This window comes from Papilio xuthus, unplaced genomic scaffold (assembly GCF_000836235.2).
Source record: "Papilio xuthus unplaced genomic scaffold, Pxut_1.1 DF826159.1, whole genome shotgun sequence".
In the NCBI taxonomy this organism is placed as follows: Eukaryota; Metazoa; Arthropoda; class Insecta; order Lepidoptera; family Papilionidae; genus Papilio; species Papilio xuthus.
Window position 1 is genome coordinate 3,316,569 of NW_013532490.1, and position 22,534 is coordinate 3,339,102.

The 22,534-nt window shown below is 33.0% G+C and overlaps 1 protein-coding gene across 1 annotated transcript in view; it reads left to right on the forward strand.

Moving 5' to 3' along the window:
* Positions 1-22,534, forward strand: part of Fim (plastin-2 fimbrin) — a 37,427-nt gene that overhangs the window by 5,620 nt on the left and 9,273 nt on the right. The window contains exons 2-4 of the mRNA XM_013319336.1: positions 20,475-20,561; positions 21,270-21,413; positions 22,143-22,224. Of these exons, the coding sequence (XP_013174790.1) occupies positions 20,475-20,561; positions 21,270-21,413; positions 22,143-22,224 (313 nt within the window). The remainder of the gene's footprint in view (positions 1-20,474; positions 20,562-21,269; positions 21,414-22,142; positions 22,225-22,534) is intronic.

A 22,534-nucleotide genomic window follows, 5' to 3' on the forward strand; every position in this document is an offset into this window, starting at 1 on the left:
AAAAAAAAACTTAGTGAGTAGACAATGTGTTCTTCCCAACTATGTTCTACATCTGTGCCAAATTGCATCAAGATCTGTTGAGCCGTTCCGGAGATACCTTTGCACAAATATCCATCCATCCATCTAACCATTCGCATTAATAAACGTTAACATTAGTAAGATTCTGCTTTGATGACTAAAGGAAACAAATTTATTTAGGAATATTTAATTTGTAAGTTTTTGAATTTAGTGTAATAAAAAAAATTGCATAATTGACGGCAATCCTTGTTATAAGGTAAGAAGAGTTCAGTAGAGTTAAATGTATTATTTATAAAAACATCTTACAATGTTTTGGTATTGTAGGTTGTGCTAATGGAAGATGAATTTCTCAAAAAAAAAAAATTTACCCCCCTATGTCCATACATAACTGATACATGTCATGAAGCTTTATGATGTAAATATGAAAAGAAAAAAAAAATATTAGGTACGAACCCTCGGTCACCCCTCGCAGGGTTTATTGAAAGTTTATGTCGCGAGGGTCGCAGTAAGGGATGGTTTCAGTTGATAGTAAGTATCTACAGTTTAAATTCTACACTACAGTTAACTCATACAGTAAGTAGATTTTTTAACTAATATTTAATATTCCTCTTATTATTTAAAAATACTTAACAAAAAGCGCACGACTATTCACAAAACTACGATTACCGGATTATCACATATCAAGCAGCTCGAGTAAGTTAAGAATATAACAGACCTATCAGCGCATTCTAACATAAATGTGAATGTTTGGATGGATGGATATGATTGTTAGAAGGTATCTGCAGAAAGCCTCAATCTATCTTATTGAAATTTAGCACGGATGTAGAACATAGTTAGGAGGAACACAGAGGCTACTAATTTTTTTTTAATTCCGCGCAGACAGAGTCGCATGCAACAGCATAAGAATGAAACTGGAATTCTCTATAGATATATAAAGTGAGCTTTCCTGTGATATCAGAAAACAAATTTGTTTTATAATAAATAAATCAATACAATAAAATACCCAAAGACCCCTGCATCATACCTAGCAGTAAAATTATATACGATCCTTATAACCAGTCGTCATGACCTCCTCCATCATATTAAATCAAACGACAAATGCATCCCTCGAAGGTTTTTCGTATTCTGGTCGATGCAGTGGTGGCAATGACCTCGAATCGAGTAGATCCTAACGTTACCTCATACAGACGGACTCTGTTGTTCTCGTTTGCTGTACGCATGATTTGCAGTTTATTTACCTCCTTAGAGGTCACTTAGCGTAATCAGTTTTCTGTTCGTCGTTTGTGTTGTAAATGTACTGTTAACTATGATAAAAAATTACTGAAGATTTGAACAAGAGATAAAATCAGTTGACCTTTTTTAAGCTTGTAAAGTATGTAATTACAGTGTTGAATTTGATTTCATAATAACTAAATACATTGGCCAATCGTATCGTTTGTGGGGAAATCCAACAAATATTATCTTACTTCTTACTAAAATTATAGATGCGAAAGTTTAGATGGATGAATGAATGGATGTTTGTTAGGAGAATATCTCTAGACCAGTTCAACGGATCACGACGAAATTTTGCACAGATATATAACATAGTCTGTTCTTACAGATACTAGTACTACTACTACTTACTAAGTTTTTTTAATTCCGCACGGGCGGAGTCGCGGGCGACATCTAGTACGATAAATTTAATATTATTATTATAAATTGAATAAAATGAATCATCATGTATTTCTAAACAATCTCAAAGTGTGACCGCAACTACCTACCCAGTATTCACAAGTAGTCGTGATGAATCAGTGTATTTGCTTTGTGGAAATTAATCATTTTCCATTTTATAGTTTAAAATATACATGGTATTATTGTTTGACTTATAATATTAATTTATTTATGTTTAAATGCAATGGACATATTAACTTATGTTGCTTAAGTAGATATATTATTTATACAAGTTGGTTTCTAAGACCAAATCCCTGTACTTTTATCTCTGTTTTGTTAAAGAAAATGAGAGAGATGGCAATATGTTTTATACACGGATTTTGGTCTCAGAAACCAACGATTAGTCCTGTAAACTACGCATCATTGGAGTCACAATTACGTTAATATAAAATTGATAATAATTTAATTCGCGTTACATCTGTTACTTATAGAAAGTTGACATGCAAATTGTCTGAGCGGCACAATGCTGACAACCGGTTTGTGACCAGTTATATGTAGGCTTCTATAAACGAAATATTTAAGGGCTGCCAAACCAAACACTGACAGCGAAAAAAGACGATCAATGACTAGTCAACCCGTGACTTAAGGGCGATTGTAATGACGTACAGTGACTTTTAATTTCGTTGTAAAAACATGTCAAAACCCCAATCTACATATCCTACAAATAGAATTTAATCTGACTACTGTAACAGAGTTCCATCTCTTATATCTCTTTCGATCGGATGGAAATATGTACCATGAAAATATGAAGTTGTGGCAACCCTAGCTAAATAAATAAAATACAGCGACTTATGCATATTGAATTCCTTACGATGTATGAATCTCATTCCGAATGTCTTTGCCGCGTTGTATTCAAGGAATTAATCAGAATTATTGTAGTAAAGTGCTTTTATAATACTTTCGAAGTATAGATTTGATAGTCTGATCTTTAATCGTCAATGAATTTCAGATTGGTAGAAATTACTTTTTTTATTTACATTTATGATAGAAAATAACGTTAGAATTCAATGAGAAAGAATTTTATTTTTATTTCATACACATCAAATACGGGAAGTCGCGGAAATGTTCTCACGCGAAAACCAGTAATGTTTATAATTACTTATAGACAATTTCTCTGATTAAGAAATAGTATGTCTAAAGCTGTTAATCAAAATATATAAAATAGCCTCAATTTTGATTTGTCAATAAAAACTACACTTAGCGACCCTACAAGCGGCTATATACCGACTCTGAGTTAGAACTAAGAACGGCAACAACTAAACAAACATACAATAGTACTATAATCGTAGTATCTCGGTACTGTGACTCACTCCCTGTCCTCAGCGACCGGTTCCCGAAACTGGACCCGTCCTGACTACGATAGTGATAGGGTTGTCACATGATTTTATCAAAAATGTTGTCGTAAATATATAATACTATGCTATTATATGTAATATTGTGTGCCATTTGACGTTTAAAGATCTTTATTTCTAATAAAAAACAGTCGTGCTTGTCAGTCATATTTCAGTACTAGTTTTTAAATTATCGTTGTCTTTATTTTGTTCAAACTGAATGAGAGGGATGGTAATATGTTTATGGTATTCAAGTTTCGGCAGTTGAAACATACGGTAAATAGGCATTTCTGACTTTGACCTTAGTGTTAAATATTTATAGCTCGTCTTCTACGTAAAATTCTCATGTTATAAAATAACCATACTGCTCTAGTAGCAAGCTTACTCCTCTAGCTAGTTTTGTAAAATTTTAAATGAAAAATACCAAAATATCGTATCGAAACTGCTAAACTTTTGAAGTTGGCAACCATAATAAATACTAGCCTAGGGCGATAGCTATGCATGAAAGGGTTTAAAATCAATATTCAAACTCTCACCCCTCATAGGGCTTCTGACCCTTTCATATTCAAATGAACAACATGTGCTAAAATTTTCCTATGATTCATAGATTTTGCTATTGTTTCATAGTTAGAAAACTGGTGTGTTTTTTATTCAATTTTTATGTTTTTTTTTTTATTAGAAAGAGGAAAGACGTAGAACTTTTAAGAGTATTCATTAAACCAGGACATTTTAATATGTTAAACTTTTAATCTATTTGCCTTACACGTACCAGGCGAGCATAGATTTAAAAGAGCCGTATAGAAAGTACACAAACAAAGAGGCTTTGTGCGGACGCACACAAATAGTCGCGGCTCAGGTCAACAGTCTCTGAGTCATTATTCTCTAAAGGTGAGGGGAGATGATGGCTTCAAGAGGCTCATGCGATTAGGATGTTGCTCACTACAGAATGTTGTTTGAATACAGTTTGACAATAGCGGGAACTACGCTTACCGCTTAAGCACGGATGCTGTTTTTTTTTGCGACACTCGAGATAAAGTGTTTTGAAAATATTTACTTTTAAACTTTTCTCCTTATTATATGGCTTTTATTATTGAGCGTCGGTGGCTCATGGGGTCAAGCACTTGACTTTCAATCTGCAGGTCCTGGGTTCGAATCCCGCTATGTACCAATGTGTTTTTCGATTTCCGATTTACATATGTACATTTATCCGACGTTCTTACGGTGAAGGAAAACATCGTGATACAACCTGCACATATCTGAGGAGAAATTCAAAGATATGTGTGAAGTCAACCAACTTGCACTGGGTTAGCGTGGTTGACTATGTTCTAATCACCCTTAAGTTAGTGTAGGCTCTGAGCCCCTCGGTGGGGACGTATAGTGAGCTGATGATGATTTGGCTTTTAACTGTTTATTTTATAAGTTTGGTTATTAGATTATGCAAATTCAATCAACACTATAACTATTACAGGATTATATCTTTTGCCAAATATTTAATGTGGGAAAGGTTCTGTGATTTATCAGTATGAAAGTGAAGTCGCCAGGCGATTCATTGCTACCACGGAAGACCATAAAGGACTATACTGAGGCCCTGGATGAAATACGCAGACACACGCAATGTATCGGGCGACAGTACTATTATGAAATTCTTTATAAGCCGCCAATAGAAAACGTGCATAAAATTATGCATGCAAACGTCCTTAACATCTCTCAAGTTATGTCGTCACTGCGGAAACTGTGCGCGTGCGCACGTCTCATACTGCTCCACAAATAGTGAGTTTAATGGCTCGATAGTATATACGTGTAGGGTTACCATTATTTATTTAATAACTATACTACTGATTTTGTAGTGAAAATAATATAATTATACTAGCTGTCGCCCGCGCCTCCGGCCGCGCGGAATTAGAAAAAAAAGCCTATGTGTTCTTCCAGACTATGTTCTACATCTATGCCAAATTTCAGCGAGATCCGTTGAGCCGTTAAGGAGATGTCTTCATACAAACATTCATCCATCTAAACATTCGAATTTATAATATTAGTAAGATTGTCAGTGTAATTATTGCCCTCTGAGTAATTTCTTGAGATTTCGCTATTTTTCGCGATGTATTGGGATTAGTTAATTTTGCACATTATTAAGTTGCTGGTTATTGTGTATTTTAAATGCACGTGTATCGTAAAACCTTTTTTTTTCAAAAACAATAAAATAGATCGCAATATTGTTATACAGATCTTGCGGAAAAGGAGACTCATCGTATGTATAATGAGACTGTCCTACTAAAATGTGTTTTTATGGTGATATTAGTTATAGTACGGCAAGCGGGTTTGTTTATCACGTTTCAAGTTTGGTATGTAACGGGATAATTGCATTTCGAGCCGCCGTGTTGCCTTGCTACACAACATGTTGCGGTCGAATTGGTCACGCTTGTAACACAACACCGACAATGTATTGAATCGATGTGTTCTGTTTGTTTTACTTAAAACACATTCTAGAAGTGACATTTAACATTACAATTGTTCGAACATACTTTGTAGCTTAAATCTTTCAACAGACTCATCTATACATATAAATAAAATTTGAGTGTCTGTTTGTAATATTGAAATAACTGTTTTTACTACATGTATATGAATATATGTACGGTACAAACACCAAAATATTTTTTTTTACAATTCTTGTCTGTATGTCTATTTGTTACGGCTAATCTCTAAAATGGCTGGAACCATTAACGAAACTTTATTGGCTGGTAGCTGATGTAATAAGGAGTAACTTAAGCTACGTTTATTTTAGAAAAATAAGGCAAAGATAGTATTTCACGCGGACAAAGTCGGGCACAACTAGTTGGGAATATAGGGTGTGTTTCCATTAGCACATGCTTCTACGAAAACATTTTTTTTTTCAAAGAATGAAAGACATGTTTCATATAAAAGTCGACAGTGGAAACCCACCATTATCCACATTACTCACGTCTGCATACAACAGACAAATAACATAAATAGCTCGTTTTATCTCGTGCCGTTCGTCGATTTCCTTCCCATATACTGCCCACGTTTATATCACAATAACAAGGGCATATAACCAGATAATTAATTACCTAAATATTGTAACTAATCCTTAAGAGAAAGTCTTAAGAGAAATCATAATTTTTTTTTGAACATCTAAAGAGGTTATTACTTGATAGATTTTCAAATGCAAACTTTTCTTTTTAATATTACTTCTTACTAATATTATAAATGCAAATGTTTAGATGGATAGAAGGTTGGATGTATGTTTGTTTAAAGGAATCTCGGCTAAACCGATCTCGATAATATTTGGCATACATATGAAACATAGCCTGGAAGAACATATAAGCTACTAATTATGTTTCTTTAATTCCGCGCTGACGGAGTCCGGCTTTTTCTTATTAGTCTGTTTTCAATTTTAATATTCAAAATCAGTGTGTTCCAAAATATTGTCTTTCCAATCGAAATTAATAATCGGGCGATAAAAGGGCGAAAGAGAAATGTTCTTGAAAGTGAACGTAAAGGTTATTGACCCCACATTCACTTACAATGTCCCTTGTTTAATCCAAAATCGACTTTCAAGCGATCTCACTATTTACATTGTTACGTATTAAAGGATTAACTTGCAATGACCAAACAAAATTCTTATCTTCCTTAAATAAAAATTTACTTATGACTTAGTTTTCGGCTGTTAAAAATACTTGTATTGCCGGGGGCACTACCGCGCCCCTAGTTACATGAGTGTGTATCCAGAAGTGTTATCATCCGCTTCGTCACATATCCGCCGCCACTGGACAATAAACGCTTTAATTGTTTGAACACCGCGATAATGAGTAATGCAAAGACCAACTGCGGGTATAACAAGATTCAATTTTTATATCGGCTCGTGGTTTAGCTGCGAGCGGATATGTTCTTAAGCTCACTACGGGTGGAGAAAAACACGTGAACAGCACACTTACATCCGATAACCCGTTACGTTAAAGTTTTCTAAACTTTTTTGTCTTAGACCTTTTTCAAAATTTTACTGGTTTTGGTAGACGCCCTGTTTCTGCTTTTTCCACTTCTGAATAATAAGGGGTTTTTAAGGTTTGTATCGGACTGATACATATAAATTCCGTATCGCGCTTCGTCTCGTTCGAAATTTCGAACCGACATAAAGTTTGAATGGTACTATTGCTATTCTGTACCTAAATTGTCACACAAATATGCGGAACAGACACAAACGCCGCAAAGTACTTCATAGAATATTATCACTAAATTATCTAGATGTTATAATCGACAATTATATAAAGTGCTTTAATTTAAGTGGCTATATTGACCTTTAAAACCTACAATTCGATAGTCTATCAAATTAGTATATATTCGAATACTTAATTATTTAGTAATTTTTTTAATGAGTGTCCTGAAACATAAGCATATACCAATATTTTACTTTGTTTTTAGATCGTGTTTAAATTTCTTTATGAATATTCCAATCAGTAACAATCCTGTACAATTGTAGGGTAGATAAACACCCTAACTGGCAGTTAAAGTCTTTAAAATTCAAGCACTCCCAGAGGACTTTAGGCAACTTCTAAAGGTACTACACAGGAGAGTTCTTGACGATTAACTGGAGTGCTGGGGTTGTTTTTCGTAAATCAATAAATGATTTGTTGCTTAACAAACAGTGAGTTACCATTGCTGAAACAATCGTAATAAAATTTATAAGTATAAGATTTTATTCCGGTGCGTTCCTTTGGAGATCCTGGGACCCACGCAGTCGCACCGAAGGGGTTTTAGTGAGTAAGAATCTCACATAACCCTGTCTTTCCCCCAAAAGGTAGGGTATCTTAAGAAGATCCCCCCTCCCCGATACCAAAAAAAGTATAAGATTTTAAAAATTTAAATATAGAATTTTTGTAATCATTAGTTGATAGAGCATGGCAACCATTTACACCGTGAAATATTTAATTCTAATTGACCTTTAACAGTGGTTATTAAAAAGAAAAAAGGAAAGACATTCATTGTGTAAGTTTATTTTGATTTATATGCACTGTTGGTTGATTCGTTTCGCAACGCAATTCGGCGGTTCCGTTCGCATTGTTACATACCTCGGCCTTTCTGTTGTCCAACCAGTAAATCTTTTAGAAGGCGGTTTAAGACTCTCATAGGATAAATACCTCTTGATGTTCTAGGTCTAATCTAAAGCAACAAACTAGAATATGAAAAGAATCTATATAATAATGTGGTGGTAAATTAAACAATAATGTTTTTTCTTATGATGTAACACATGCAAAAATACCCCTTTTACCCTATGAAGGGTGTAGGGTAATTGTGTGTGTCTTTTACCCCTACGGCGTTGTTTATTAGTAGAGCGGTTATTGTTCCTTTGTCCTCAGTTATTAGTACTCTTATTACTCTTGTTTATTAGTACTCGTATCAAAATCCTTACATTATCATGCAACGCAATATACTAATAAGACTAGACAACTAACTAATTATACGATGTTATTATAGTTAGAGCGCGTCAGTGGCTCAGGGGTCAAGCACTTGACTTGCACTCTGCAGGTCCTGGGTTCGAATCCCGCCATGTACCAGAGTGTTTTTCGATTTCCGATTTACATATGTTCATTTATCCGACGTTCTTACGGTGAAGGAAAACATCGTGATGCGACCTGCACATATCTGAGAAGAAATTCAAAGATATGGACTTGACCAGCGTGGTTGACTATGGCCTAGTCTAACTTAGGGTAGGCTTCGACCCCTTCGGTGGGGATGTATAGTGAGCTGATGATGATTATAGTTACAATATATAGAACTCTAGTTATAAATTAAACCTCAACGGCTTTCTTTGATAAATACATTAAAAGTAATGAAGGTTAGTCAACTTAAACGCAATCCGGTAATAAATAAAAGTAGAGGTTCATGAAGGGGCCCTTCAGCTCAGTTACACTTCAAAGTGGTTTAGGCTAAGCTCTATCTGCGCACTTCCATCTCAAGCCCAGTAAAGCTGTAGCATCTTCTGGGCAAATAGTGGCAATCCAGTCACCAAAGAATTCAAGTTAAAATTACAGACATAATATTTGTAAGCAGTTCTTTGTCAGTGGAAAGCAAAGTAAGCCTATACAAAATATTTATTTATTTAGTTTTAAATTGCCATTTCGCGTCGGCGCCGAAATATCAAGGTCAACAAGTATCGTTGACCCCTGCCGGAATAAACGTAATGTAACTAGGTTAAACGATTTGTTGAAGAAGGCTAGCTGGATTTGTAAAGGCTCTATTTACATACAAGGTTAACTGATTGTGATATTGGATAGTTTTCTGTATTATGACCTAGAAGGAATGAAGGAAGGATTTAATTTTGTTGAGGAAATAAGGCTTTTTTAGAAAGTAATATAGATGTTTGTTGTGTACAGATTCTTTATTATTGTAGCTTACTTTAGGTGAGAAAGAGACAGCCCTATAATATTTATGTAATGTGAGAGAGGGTAAAATATCTGTATCAGTGCATCACTTTAAGAAATTTACATCTATTTTGTTTAAATTAGAGTGTCATTTCTATATATACCTTAATGCAAGATACAAAGCCTTATAAAAGTATTAACTTTAGTAGTCACATTGGAATAACCCGTTGTTCCTACCTACTTTATATGTTGGCGTTATGCCAAAAGCTGTACTACCTCTAGCCTTTGCTTCACGTGAATCTCAATGTATGATGCTTGAAGAGTCATCGCCACTGGCATAATATAAACTCTAACTGGCGCCAGTATTCCAAAATAGTTGATCCCAGGCTAATCCTACTGTCTTACTGCACTGGCATGTTGTGAACTAGCATTAATGTATAAATGTATTATCTCAGCCTTCATAAAATGTCTCTGTGTAACGGATCATTAATTTGAATAGTATGTGAACTTTCCAGGCGACTAGCAACGCGGCATTCGCTATTTCTCATGCCCTGTTTCTCACACTCTTTGTTTGCTAATCAACAGCACCTGACCGTAAGGTCGAGATTTGCGATTATAACAATTTTAAACCTAGGTCAACTTAATACTGAACTTTGGTCTTATGTTGTTTTAAAAAACTATAATTTCAAGACAACAAGACAACCTTAAAGACTCATTTAGGAGCCTATGTATTCTTCCAAGCTATGTTCTACATCTTTGTCAAATTTTAGCGAGATTCATGCATACAAAAATTCGCATTAGTAAGATTGCTATTTACTATGATTCCAATACGTTCATTGCTATTAACTTGCTCTACGATTTTCCTCCTTTTAGAGGTGAAAATGGTAGTGGTTAACTGTTTTGAATACTGAATTATTCTATTATTTTCTTCATTGTGCACACACCTTATCGTGCATTGTAACTCTCAATTGTAGCGGAGTCAAACAAATTAATCTTCATTAAGAGACCGTGATTCTTCAGGGCCAAGATGTCAGCGTTTACAAGAGGTAATGGACGTGGAAGCCGGCTCTATCTTTATACGTGCGTCCGGTGTCAACCAATACAATACAATTGTTTAAGGAATCTACACCTTATTGCATTGAGTTCAAGTTCAATTTTAAATAACTTGTTTACGTTGCCTGGGATACGTATAGTTTACACGTTCTAGTGTGTTATGTCGGCTACCGACTCGGGTTTGTCTCCCGTGGGATCCTGTGTCTCTCGAGTTATGCCGGTATAGAGGTTAGTCAAGTGGTAGACATAAAATATTTTAATAGGATCTTATCTCACAAATGAACAGTTCATTATTGTTATATTATAAGGAAAAATATTTAAAATTTAATCAAGAATCTTATTTATCATAGAATAAATAGCACTTTGCCTTAAAATCTACAATTTTATAGTACGTTGCAGCAAGAAATTGTGCCTTCTTCTTTTCTTAAATTCAAAGTTACGGCACCAAACATAAAGGCGAATACATTTGGAGAGTATTAAAAATTGAAGGTGGATCGCACTTTCGCTTTTTTTGGTATTCAGGGGAGAAAGTATGTTCGTCTATAAAAAAATATATTTGAAAGGGCGATGTTTACATTTTTTTTATGATCACATTTTTCCTTATTAACATAATTGAAAGTGGGCTGTTACGTTATTAAAATCTATATATGTATATAAAAGAAAGTCGTGTTTGTTATACTATCTATAACTCGAGAACGGCTTTACCGATATGGCTGAAAATTGGTGAGGATGTAGCTTAGAGGAGGAGACGGACATAGGATACTATTTATTCATTTTTTTTCGAATTTATGCCTTGAAGAGCTGCTTTCTGCTGATATCTCTAGAACGGCGATTCGATTAAATTTGGCATACGTATAGAACATAGTCTGAAAGAACACATAGGCTGCTTTAAATAATTTTTTTCATATATCCACGCGGACAGAGTCACGGGCGACAGTTACTATTTTATACAATTAATAATAGATGCCAAAAATAGATTTTTATTTTGTCATACATTATTTTATTTAACAAATTTTAATGTTTTCAACTTAGTCATCTTAATCAAGGTGAAATGAATTATTTGGAAGTCACAAAATACTTCGAAAGTACGGAAATGTACCTTTGTTATCTTTATTAAGAATATTGTCGCCAATGTAAACAGGAACAGCAATAAATACGATTATTTATTTAATTTACCAGAGTAAAAAAATAAATCGTACAGATAATTCGAACGAACTTTGTAAACTGTTTTGTACGAAAGTTTATTTAATGTAATTTTAAATTGTTTCAGGTACACAGTTTCTTAATGCAGCTGCTAAGGTTCCTTAAATAGTTAAAATCGATATATGTTCCACATTCAATTTGGAATTCAGAGACGCTTAATTTTACCTAAGTAGTCACTATAGTGTAGATTTCATATAATATATCTACACTAAGGGACTCTATTTAACGACTCTGAGTACGACTGGAAGATTTCTGTATGCATAAGGTCATTGATGTTTTAATAATGAAGTCCTCATAGTTATTAATTTCACACACAATCTTCATTTAACACAAATTACTGCCATTGTATTCATAATAATCGCTTTCAGAGGAAAATTGAAGTTTTAAAACTACAACAATCGTAGCTTCAACTCAAATTAATATCATTTTTGTCGTAAATATAAATAAAAACTTTACAACGATTTTTGTCATGACTATCTTTAAAGATGGACTCCCGACGGTCCGGAACTAATCGGTGTCGTCACCGGACGATACTACGTGAGTTAAGCTAATTATAATGTCTCAAAAAGGTTTAAACAAATTAATATGATTTTCTCAAAAAAAAAAAAACTCTTCACTCAAAAACCTGCAACTTTGATAAAATAATATTGGCGTTGTCTGTTTAAAATTATTTCTTAATTGTAAGCCGTTTAAAAAAATGCTTGCAACTTAATCTCAGATGACGTAAATAATTGAATATATAATTCAGCATAATTTCTGTTAAACTAGTTTTGCCCTAATTTTGATCTACACAGCAAAATGATATGTTATTTAAAACTGACTTGGAACTATTTAGAGTCAGTTTTCAGATATTGTTACTTTTATAAAAAGAAAACATAGGTATTGTATATTTTTTCAGTGCAGCAAAATTTCCGAAGCTCTTCACACATCTATGGCTTTGTTCGGAATTAAAAACTAGGCTATGTTATCCATGTATGCCAAATCTCAGCGAAATCCGTTCAGCTGTTCTGGAGATAACTTCTAACAAACGTCCATCCATCCCTCTATCTTAATACGTTGAGCGCCACGCTAGACTTTCCGTTTAGGCCACGTCAACCATCGGTGGCTGACAGCGTGTAGCATGAGAACTGTAAAATTTTACACTATTTTGCATTCAAAATGTAAACTATTTTGTACTGCGATCGGAAAAACCGGCCATGTCAGTGCGTGTAAGCAGCGCTCTTGGCCTGAACGGGATTGTCTTAGAAATACGCGTGGCGCTCAACGTGTTAATATTCGTATTTATAATATAGGTTGCGTTATTGTTACACAACAATTTAATTAATAATATGCAACTCAAAACATATTATAATTCAAGGTTATGAACAGGTTATAGTTTTTATTGATTTTACAATATAATTACAATAATAATCATCTCTAGGTTATCTCTACTGAGTCATAACCACAGTTAAGTTAATTTTACTCATAATACGTCAATTGTATTGTTGTCAGAAGTATTGTCATCGTAGAAATCCATTGTTGTAACTCTTGTAATAAAACATATATTGTCTCTGTCTTTTCAAAGCGTATGAGAGAGATGAAAATATGTTTTTAGTCTGTGTTTTGTTGAAAACCCCATTGATAGACAGATATCGACGTAACAACGGTTTACCGCAAATAGTATTAATACGAACCCCGGACTTTTTGTAGTGCTTCCCGCCTCCCCTCAAGCCGCGGGGACTTTTGTTACAATGACTCATACTTATAACTCGGTTGTTTTATAAATGTGAAACAGATTTAAGTTTGAATTTTATTTTACTTTGATGGTAGAATATTAGGAGAAGTAATTAGAAATTTATTCTGTATTATATGCACGATTATTTTAAATATTGAAATGATGAAGTTTATAAAATATTTGTGTGCATTTCGTAACCGTTTTTTTTTAATAATGCTAATATAATGACGTTATTTTATAACTTTAGTACACATATCATATAGTAATCTTTTCTTGCGAAGGTTAAAAATTAATATAAAATTTAATATGTAATTAACTTGTGATCCATTCGTCGAATCCACTTTGGTAGTCCATGTTCGGTTCTTAGGTAATAAGTCAGCTGGGTAACATTTTGTTTGTAGTGTACTCAGAAATTGCCTCTTGTCATCAATGTGCGTTGATATGTTATCATTTATCAATATAATGCGATGGCAGACAATGATAAATGTTCCGGTACTGTCTTTACTCGATGTACTGTAAAATAAATAAAAAAAAATCATGACTATACTGGCAGTAGGGCTGTCAAAAAAACGTTAGTTAACATTGCAAGAAGATTAGTATAAAGTCTTCGATTTCCAAACTGCGTATCTTACACAAAGGGAGGCTTTTGCAGTTCTTTCGTTGTTCACGGGCTTTTTTGTCTTTTGTCCCTGTGATTCTATTAAAATACGAGACAGATATATCATATTATTTTTTTAATCACATAATTATTTATTAAAAATAATTATCCATTTTATCGTAACGGATATTTCAATATTAAATGGATAACAATATGGTGACATCACCGCAATTTATAATACATAATGTGGGCTTATGTTTGTGGGCTACAGTTTGCACAGCCGCTGACACGTTGCTGGTATAGTTTTACTGCGATCATATACCTGACTGGAATTGTTAAATACATTCTACAATTGAAGATAAATAGTGCTAATAGCGCCACCTATTGATAATTTCGTTAAACTATTGTCAGAATTTTACAAAACATACTTTTTCCTATGATTATAAATGCGAATGTTTAGATGGATCGATGGATGTTTATTTGAAGATATCTCCATAACAACTGCAAGGATCTCGCTGAAACTCGCATAAATGTAGAACGTAGTCTGGAAGAACACATAGACTACTAATTAAGTTTTTATAATCGGTGTCGCGGGTGATTATATCTGATACTGCATATAGATTTAAAAATATCATATTCGGCATCTAAATTGATTTCCTATATAGGGCATTAGATATACCTATTATATACGGCCTTTCTATAGATTACAATCGGCTGATAAGAGAATCTTTATAACAGTGATAAAATGCGCAATTACTATTTTATCGTCTAACAGTAATAAAAATACATGAATTTTATTTGACCAATAATACGATATGTTTCATATTATATGAACCATAAAAAACGTAATAGTTAAAAATCGTGTTAGTAGTTTAATTTCTTCTAGTTTTTAAGCCGGTGCCACACTGCCTCAAAAGCGAATATAAACCAACACGAAGAATAATGCAAATAATATGTAAAATAGAACTCAACATTTATCCTTCATTTGACTTCGTACTAAGCACATAGCTGTTAAATTTTTCTCTGGATCAAGCCGTAGGTATTCCACGTCAGGTTCGTAACAAAATTGTGTTCGCATCGGTTCGCTTCGCATTCGCGGCGGTGTGCTAGAGGCGTTAGAAGTCTAGACGTAGACAGGAGACGAATCAATATTCCTTCATTTAGGGATCCAAGTATTTGCAGAAATGCTTTGAACTTGTAGTCAAAATAAACCGAACTATGCCTAAGGTACATTCGAATCAACTCGTCTAGCGTAAAGAGTAATATCTCTTAAGAGGTCTTATAAAAGATGTAACTCTTTTCATTCAATGGGTTGAAATATTTAGAATTATTTTTTTATCTCAACTTATGACGCACAAAGATATAAACATTTATCGGGTCGTTAAACTTCATTGAGCAAAAACTGTTGTTATTTTTTATTTTGATATATGTAGTTTTTTTTAACCGTGCATATTAGTTTTGGAAACGGGAAAAATAATATATATTATATTATAATAATAAATCTATATATATAAAAGCCTATGCCTTGAAGAGCTGCTTTTTATTTAACTTATCTATATATGAATTTTTTTAATATATATAATAAAATGTCATTTTATTCGTGTTTTATCGATAATCAACTTAAACATAAACTTAACTTTTTCTATCGGTAATATCGAAAAATATTATTCATATTTCATCATTTTATTAGTAATTCGTACTCAAATATAATTTCCAAAAAACACAATTAAAAAAATTCAGATTTTCTATCTTAAATAGACACACCATAACACAAGAATTTTATATATAAGACCTAGTAATGTTTATATGAGCATGTTAATCATAGTAATTGTAATTCATATTAACATACCTTGACAATATAGTAGACAATACATAATTCACAAACGTTTTATACAAAGACAAAATGTCATGTATTATATAAACATTTCGGGCCGCGTATGAATCATGAAAATGAGTCATCGTAACCTACGAATACCAACTAGCGAACATCGTGGAACTTCTTACTAATACATATATATAAATGTGAATTGTTTGGATGGATGTTTGTTTGAAAGTATCTCCAAAACAGCTAGAAGGATCTCGCTCAAGTTTGACATACAAGTAGAACATAGTCTGGAAGAACAAAAGCTACTATTTTTTTAATTCCTCGTAGATGGAGTCGCGGGTGATGGGTAAAGAAACATAAAACTTTAGTATACAATTTTGATATCGCGTAATGCTTTAAATTTTTATATTTTCCAAATGTAATTATTGTTTTGTACTAAGTAATAAAACAGACCTATAACACTTTGTTATTCACGGCTTCGAACATTTACTAGCATTTTCTCATTCTGGAAAATCGTAAAAGTCAGATAACTGTTAAATAAGGGAATAGACTTTTTACCTTTTTATTTATGTCTTACACGGAAATAATAATGAGTTACCTTCTTTATGATAGGCTCTTATTAGCGGAAGAACGAAATTTATTTAACGTGGGTTTCTGAGACTAAAATTTTTGTATAAAACATATCGACCCTGACAATCATCTTTGAAAAAAAAACAGAACTAACAATTTTTTAGTACACTAATATTTCGGACTTAACTTCGAGTCTACTATTATGGGTCTCTACACATTCATGTTTTTAAACACTTACATGTCATTCTTTTTAATTTATCTTATTACATTGTGATGTATGTGAAAGTTTCACTATAAATTAAATGGTTTTAATTATAGATTATCATATTATAGTCAAATGTCCATCATTATTTATTATCGAACAAAGCAGCTGCATGACCTAAAATATAGCAAATTGTTGAATCACACTTTCGGCACGTGTAGTTTCCGGATCCAAATATTACGTTCGTATTTTGTATCCTGAACACAGTATTTGTAACTTTCTTTACGAGATTCTTTACTTTATTAGATGACTGACTCAGCAAACATAAAATATTATTGCGATTTTCTTAATCTAAAATTTCATCATCATCAGCTCACTATACGTCCCCACCGAGGGGCTCGGAGCCTACCCTAAGTTACTAAAATTTGTTTAATTTTATTTTTCACTTTTATAAAAGTACATCTTTTTAAAATATGAACTAATTCTACATATAACAGTTATACCATAATTATTATAATTTAATGATAATTTATGTACTATTTATGTTTTCCTTTTAGTGCAATAGGAAAATATTTGCATTTTATACAGTTGGCGCCCGCATCTCCGTCCTAAAATAAAAAAAAATATGTGTGCCTATATGTTCTTCAAAGCTATATTCTACATTTATGTCAACTTTCAGCGAAATCTATGAACGGTACTGGAGATACCTTCTAAGTGTAAGTAAGGAAATCCGACATTGCCGGTGTATCAGCGCAACACTAACCTTATTAAAATGTCAACTCTTATGTCCCCTTACAAATCAATCTGTCATTTGACTTGGTAAAGAAAACGCGCGATTCGCGCCAAAGGTTTCTAACAAATAATGTCTAAAATAAGAAACATCCATCCATGCATACATTCGTATTTATAATATTAGTAAGATATGGTCACTGCACATGAAATGATTGCTTTACGTCTAATTGCTAATATCAGTAGGTTATCACGTCACTCGTTCGGTTAATTAGTTTATTGCATCTCAAAGATGTTAAAATTAATAACTTTGACTGTATACTGACTTCATTTATTCATAGTCAACATTATCAAGGCAATAATTAAGTTGACATTTAATAAAAGCTTTTTAATTTAATTTATGGATAATGGATTAATTTATATCCTTTATGTGATTGATTTAATGTTATTGTTAATTTAATCACGCGATATATAAGTGTTTGTTTTGTCTTATAACAAATATTTGTAAATAAAATTAATTGACGGAAGAAATGGGAATGTTTTTTCTCCCAATGGTAAATACCACGGAGGATTCTGCCAGTTAGTTTTTGGTGGTTACAAAAATGGGAAGTTGACAGTTCCGGATTTGATTACTACCATTTCTGTGATATTAAGTAAATTATATTGTTTATATTTGCACCTGGAATATACGAGTATAGATGTATGAATAAGTAAGGGGTGCCAAGATTGCGCCAAATGGAAAATAATTTTTGTCAACCCTATTGTATGTTTTTGTAATAAATTCTGTTTATAGATAATTTTTTTGATAGCATTTCTATAACATTGTGAGCATCCTACGCTTCTGTTAACTGCGCACTGGCGTTACGTAACTAAATCTTTTCGGCCTGTTTCATGCCCATTTACGGATCGAGATCTCGTTTATAAAAATGTATGGTCACAGTGAAAGCGCAGCGAATAATTCCACAAGAATTTACCAAAGCTATATAATATACGAACCTGATGACAAGCTTTTCTTCGGTAATACCTTTTGGGATTAAGGGATTCCAATGTTCATATTTTATTTTACTTTATAAAGAACTAAGATCTATTTAATTTTTATTCGACAAGATAGATATCATCTTAGCTTTAAAACATACATATAGATTTTATTTTATAAGGCTAGTACGAGCAACTCTATTTGAAGAAGGAAGGGAAGAGTACAGTATAGAAAAGTAGTACATACTGTGATTACGGTTAGTGATCTCCCCGCTATCAGTGTGGCCACACCTTTACTCTGCAATTTATGGTGCTAACAAAAACTGCATTGTGTTTCGCCCGTATACTTGACTAGGGTTGAACTCTTGAATGTTATGAAATGGATTCCCAGCTATTTATAGCCACGACTGCAATGCGCTTCGCGTTTTATACTGTTCCATACAATTAATGCATAAAGGAACCGTTTTATAAAGACTGCTATTAACGTAATAATGTTAGAGAAAAAATATTGTGGTGCAGCTACTAATTGACAGTTTTTTCCTACCTACAAAAATATCCTTCGATTATAGTTTTTATTATACATTAATTTAAAAATAAACATTTACCTTAATTTTAAATTCATTGTAATTCCCATGAAATTCATTGTTCCTACAAAAATATCAAGGTTCTTTTTAAAATGTTGATTAATATCGACCGGCGGTGAAACGTTTGCAATACCCTACGTACCGGATCTGTCGCAACCCTAAATTGTAGTTGGATAGTCCGTCCGTCCGTAGTTCACAAAAAAGGCGAACCAAGGCTCGAGGTTCCGCGTTTGATCACGTTTTGCCGTATAACCAGGCGAGTCACCTTGCGTGAATGTGCACGTATCGCTTTTTCTTTGTACGATTACTTTGATGAAAAAAGGGTTAATCCACCTCCAAAGAGCGAAGACTTTTCAATTCTCGGATGGTTTAGGGTTGTCACTTACCTTGGATTTCTGTGAATGAAAAATCTCTGACTAAATCATACCTGTCTTTCAGACGAAACGAATAATGGATCTATAAGATTTATCCGATGATACAAATGGATGATAACTTTGGATAGGTCTAATTGCAAAAATTAAAAGTTGCTTATAAATAAAAGTTTTTGCAACAATTGCCTATTTTGAAAAAAACTATGAAGTTTGATTTCTATTTTTAACATAAAACATATTGAAGTCAAGGTCGGAACGGTATTTACTTGAAAATGAATGCATCGTTGATTAAAAATACCGCTAATTTGGCCTCTTGAAATACTGAAAACATACAAGAAAAATCTAAAAGCAACACAAGCCGTTACATTTAAGCTGCGGAACGGTTATGCATAACTACTACAGTTTACTCTCGTTTTTATACAATTAAGCAATTACTTGATACGCAATGAATATATGAATATAGTAATTATGAATTTTACATACATTTTACTATGTTATGATTTATTGAGTAAGTAGTAAAATTACTTTAAAATGTACTCCATTTAATGACAATTTGTTAAAAATGCATAGAAAATGTAAATAATAAATATATTACCTAACAAATATTCTCCCGGTGTTTATAGTTCGAAGTTGCCAAAAATCTGATGGTCTGTTTGCTTATTTACTGTGAAGAAAACCTTTGAATCATAGCAAAAAAAAGCAGCAGGTGATGTTTGAATTGACCTGGAGTTTCCTAGTGGAACACACACTTATATATTTGTATCTCTCTTTTTTAAGGTAATTAAGAGAGATGACAATATGTTGTACTAGATTTGCCACAGTGGAAACCCACGTTTAATTGAGCAATAGATTACTTATGAGTTGAATCATCAGGTAGACCTTTATAAAGTAGTAAGTAACAAATAGAGGTGCCAAGAATGTAGTTATTCGTTAGATTATTCGATTAGTCATGTCTAAATTCCGAGTAATATTAGCATTCTTAGATTAATTTATGTTAGTGGCATTGATAATTTTTAAACGATATCATTGATGTAATTAAAGATAAATTGTAAAAATAAATTAATTTGGTTGTATTTTTTTTAACTAGCTCTTGTAATAAAATGTATCGTTGTCTCTCTCTTTCACAAGGATAATGAGAGGGACAAAGTATTATGCAAGAGCTAAGAAAATAAAAACCCACAATGTTGTTTTAATATAAAATTTGTTTGTTTCAGTTGGATAAGAGCGAGAATGGATATATTGATCTTAAAGAGCTTAAAGACGCGCTGGACGGCGTCGGCTACAAGATACCACAATGGAAGGTATGTTACACACTATCAAACTACTATCATAATGATTTTCTATACAAAATAACGTTATAGCCATAACACAAGCTACGCTAGTGCGTTTTGTTCTTAATCTTATCTTTCCTATGGTCCGTTTCCACTGACGAATTTCATTTCACTCACTTTTAAAATGCTGTTTTTGTACATGTGTTTTGCCAGTGGAAATCCACCTTAAGTAATTCAAGTAGTAATAAGTAATTAAGGAATATGTTATATTTTGTATAATCAATACATACACAAAATATAATTTCTAGACTTATTGATAAGATGTATGTAATTACAAACATTTAAAAATCCAAGATAAGTGTTAGTCAATACATCCTGTTTGTATATAGATAAATTCATATTTGAAATAACTTTCTATACAAATTCTGTTGTGAAGATAAGCTTTAACATAGTAATTTCGCTGGTAAAAATTTTAAAAAAATGTTTTCATATTCAATGTCTATGCCTATAAAAATGTCATGTTTAAGGGTGGCCTAGAAATTATAATGTAGGTAATTGTTCGTCGTATTTCATTAAGTGCTCTCTCCAGGATTTACTATTTATTCCGTAGTTTCAAAAGACTTGATTGTTGATATTGTTAACCACAGACGACCAAGAACACAGGTAAAATGAGACCAACTGCCCTTAATTAATCAACTCTCTTTTTAAATGATTGCTGAAGATTGTAATGGTTTCCAGGTGAGATGCATGATCGATGAGTACTATCACAACGGCTCAAAGCAAGGTCGCGGCGTCAACGGCAATGTGAACGGAGACGCGCACAGGAATGGCATGTCTCTCGCTGAATTCGAAGACCTGTGCGCTAATCTTAAAGCACAGCAGGTAAGAATTTAATTACTTAATAAATTCCGCAATTAAAATTAGTGACCTATGTGTTCTTCCAGACTATGTTCTACATCCATGCCAAATTTCAGCGAGATTCATGCAGTTCTGGAAATACCTTCAAACAAACATTTATCCATTTAAACATTCGCATTTTAATATGCATACAAGTTGACAAACAAATTGTTAGTCATTTCAGTCAGTTCAATGAAACACAGATGAAATTATTAACAGCGGGCGTGACGCATTGAATAGAATCAAGGAGTCAACAGATTTGAACCCGTTGCAATTGACGTCCGCGATGGCTTAACACGCCATCAAGTTGTCACGTCAATACAACTGATGTCAATAAAGATCCTAATTATAGGAATAAATCAATTTTAATTGTCTTTAGAATAACATACAAATCTTAATAGGTCAGTTCAGTTGTTTGTTGAAGGAAAATTATACTACCCACCAATTAGTTATTATTAATATTTTCAATACGGCACTATTCAGTATTCCCAAAATACATTGCAAGAGTTATGTATTGTAAAAAAAAGAAAAGGTGGCATAGGTTCTGAATTCCTCTATATTTTAATAAAACAATCTTTTAAATTATTCACTTTTTGGGTTAAAAGTCATCACCTTTTTTTATTTCCTTGATGTCTATTGTGGTTAGTGTTTTATTTTTAATTTATTTTAAACTAAAAACTCTTTTGATTTTCATTACTAAAATGGTGTTTCTAGGTGTCGAGCACATTCAAACAGGCAGTCAGTAAAAAAGAGAATCTGGAACATTTGGGTGGCATGAGCGAGGCTTCCAGTGATGGTAATATTGCTAAATTATATAATAACAATATAAAAACCTTGATAAATGAAGTTTTGTGGTCTCTGCCTACTCCTCTCGGTTATGGGCGTGAGATATGGTGTATTACACGAAAACTAGTAATTAGGAAAAACAATCTTTCATCAAATCTTACGTAAGAATTTACAAGAATCGTCAAGCGTCGAAGCGTCAATAGCCTAATGGTTAAGGGTACGGATTTCCGATCACGAGGTCGGGTGTTCGAATCCCACTATTTGACATTTCTCGTAAATCATATCTTAGCACAAGCATAGAGCTTAGTTAGAAAGGTACA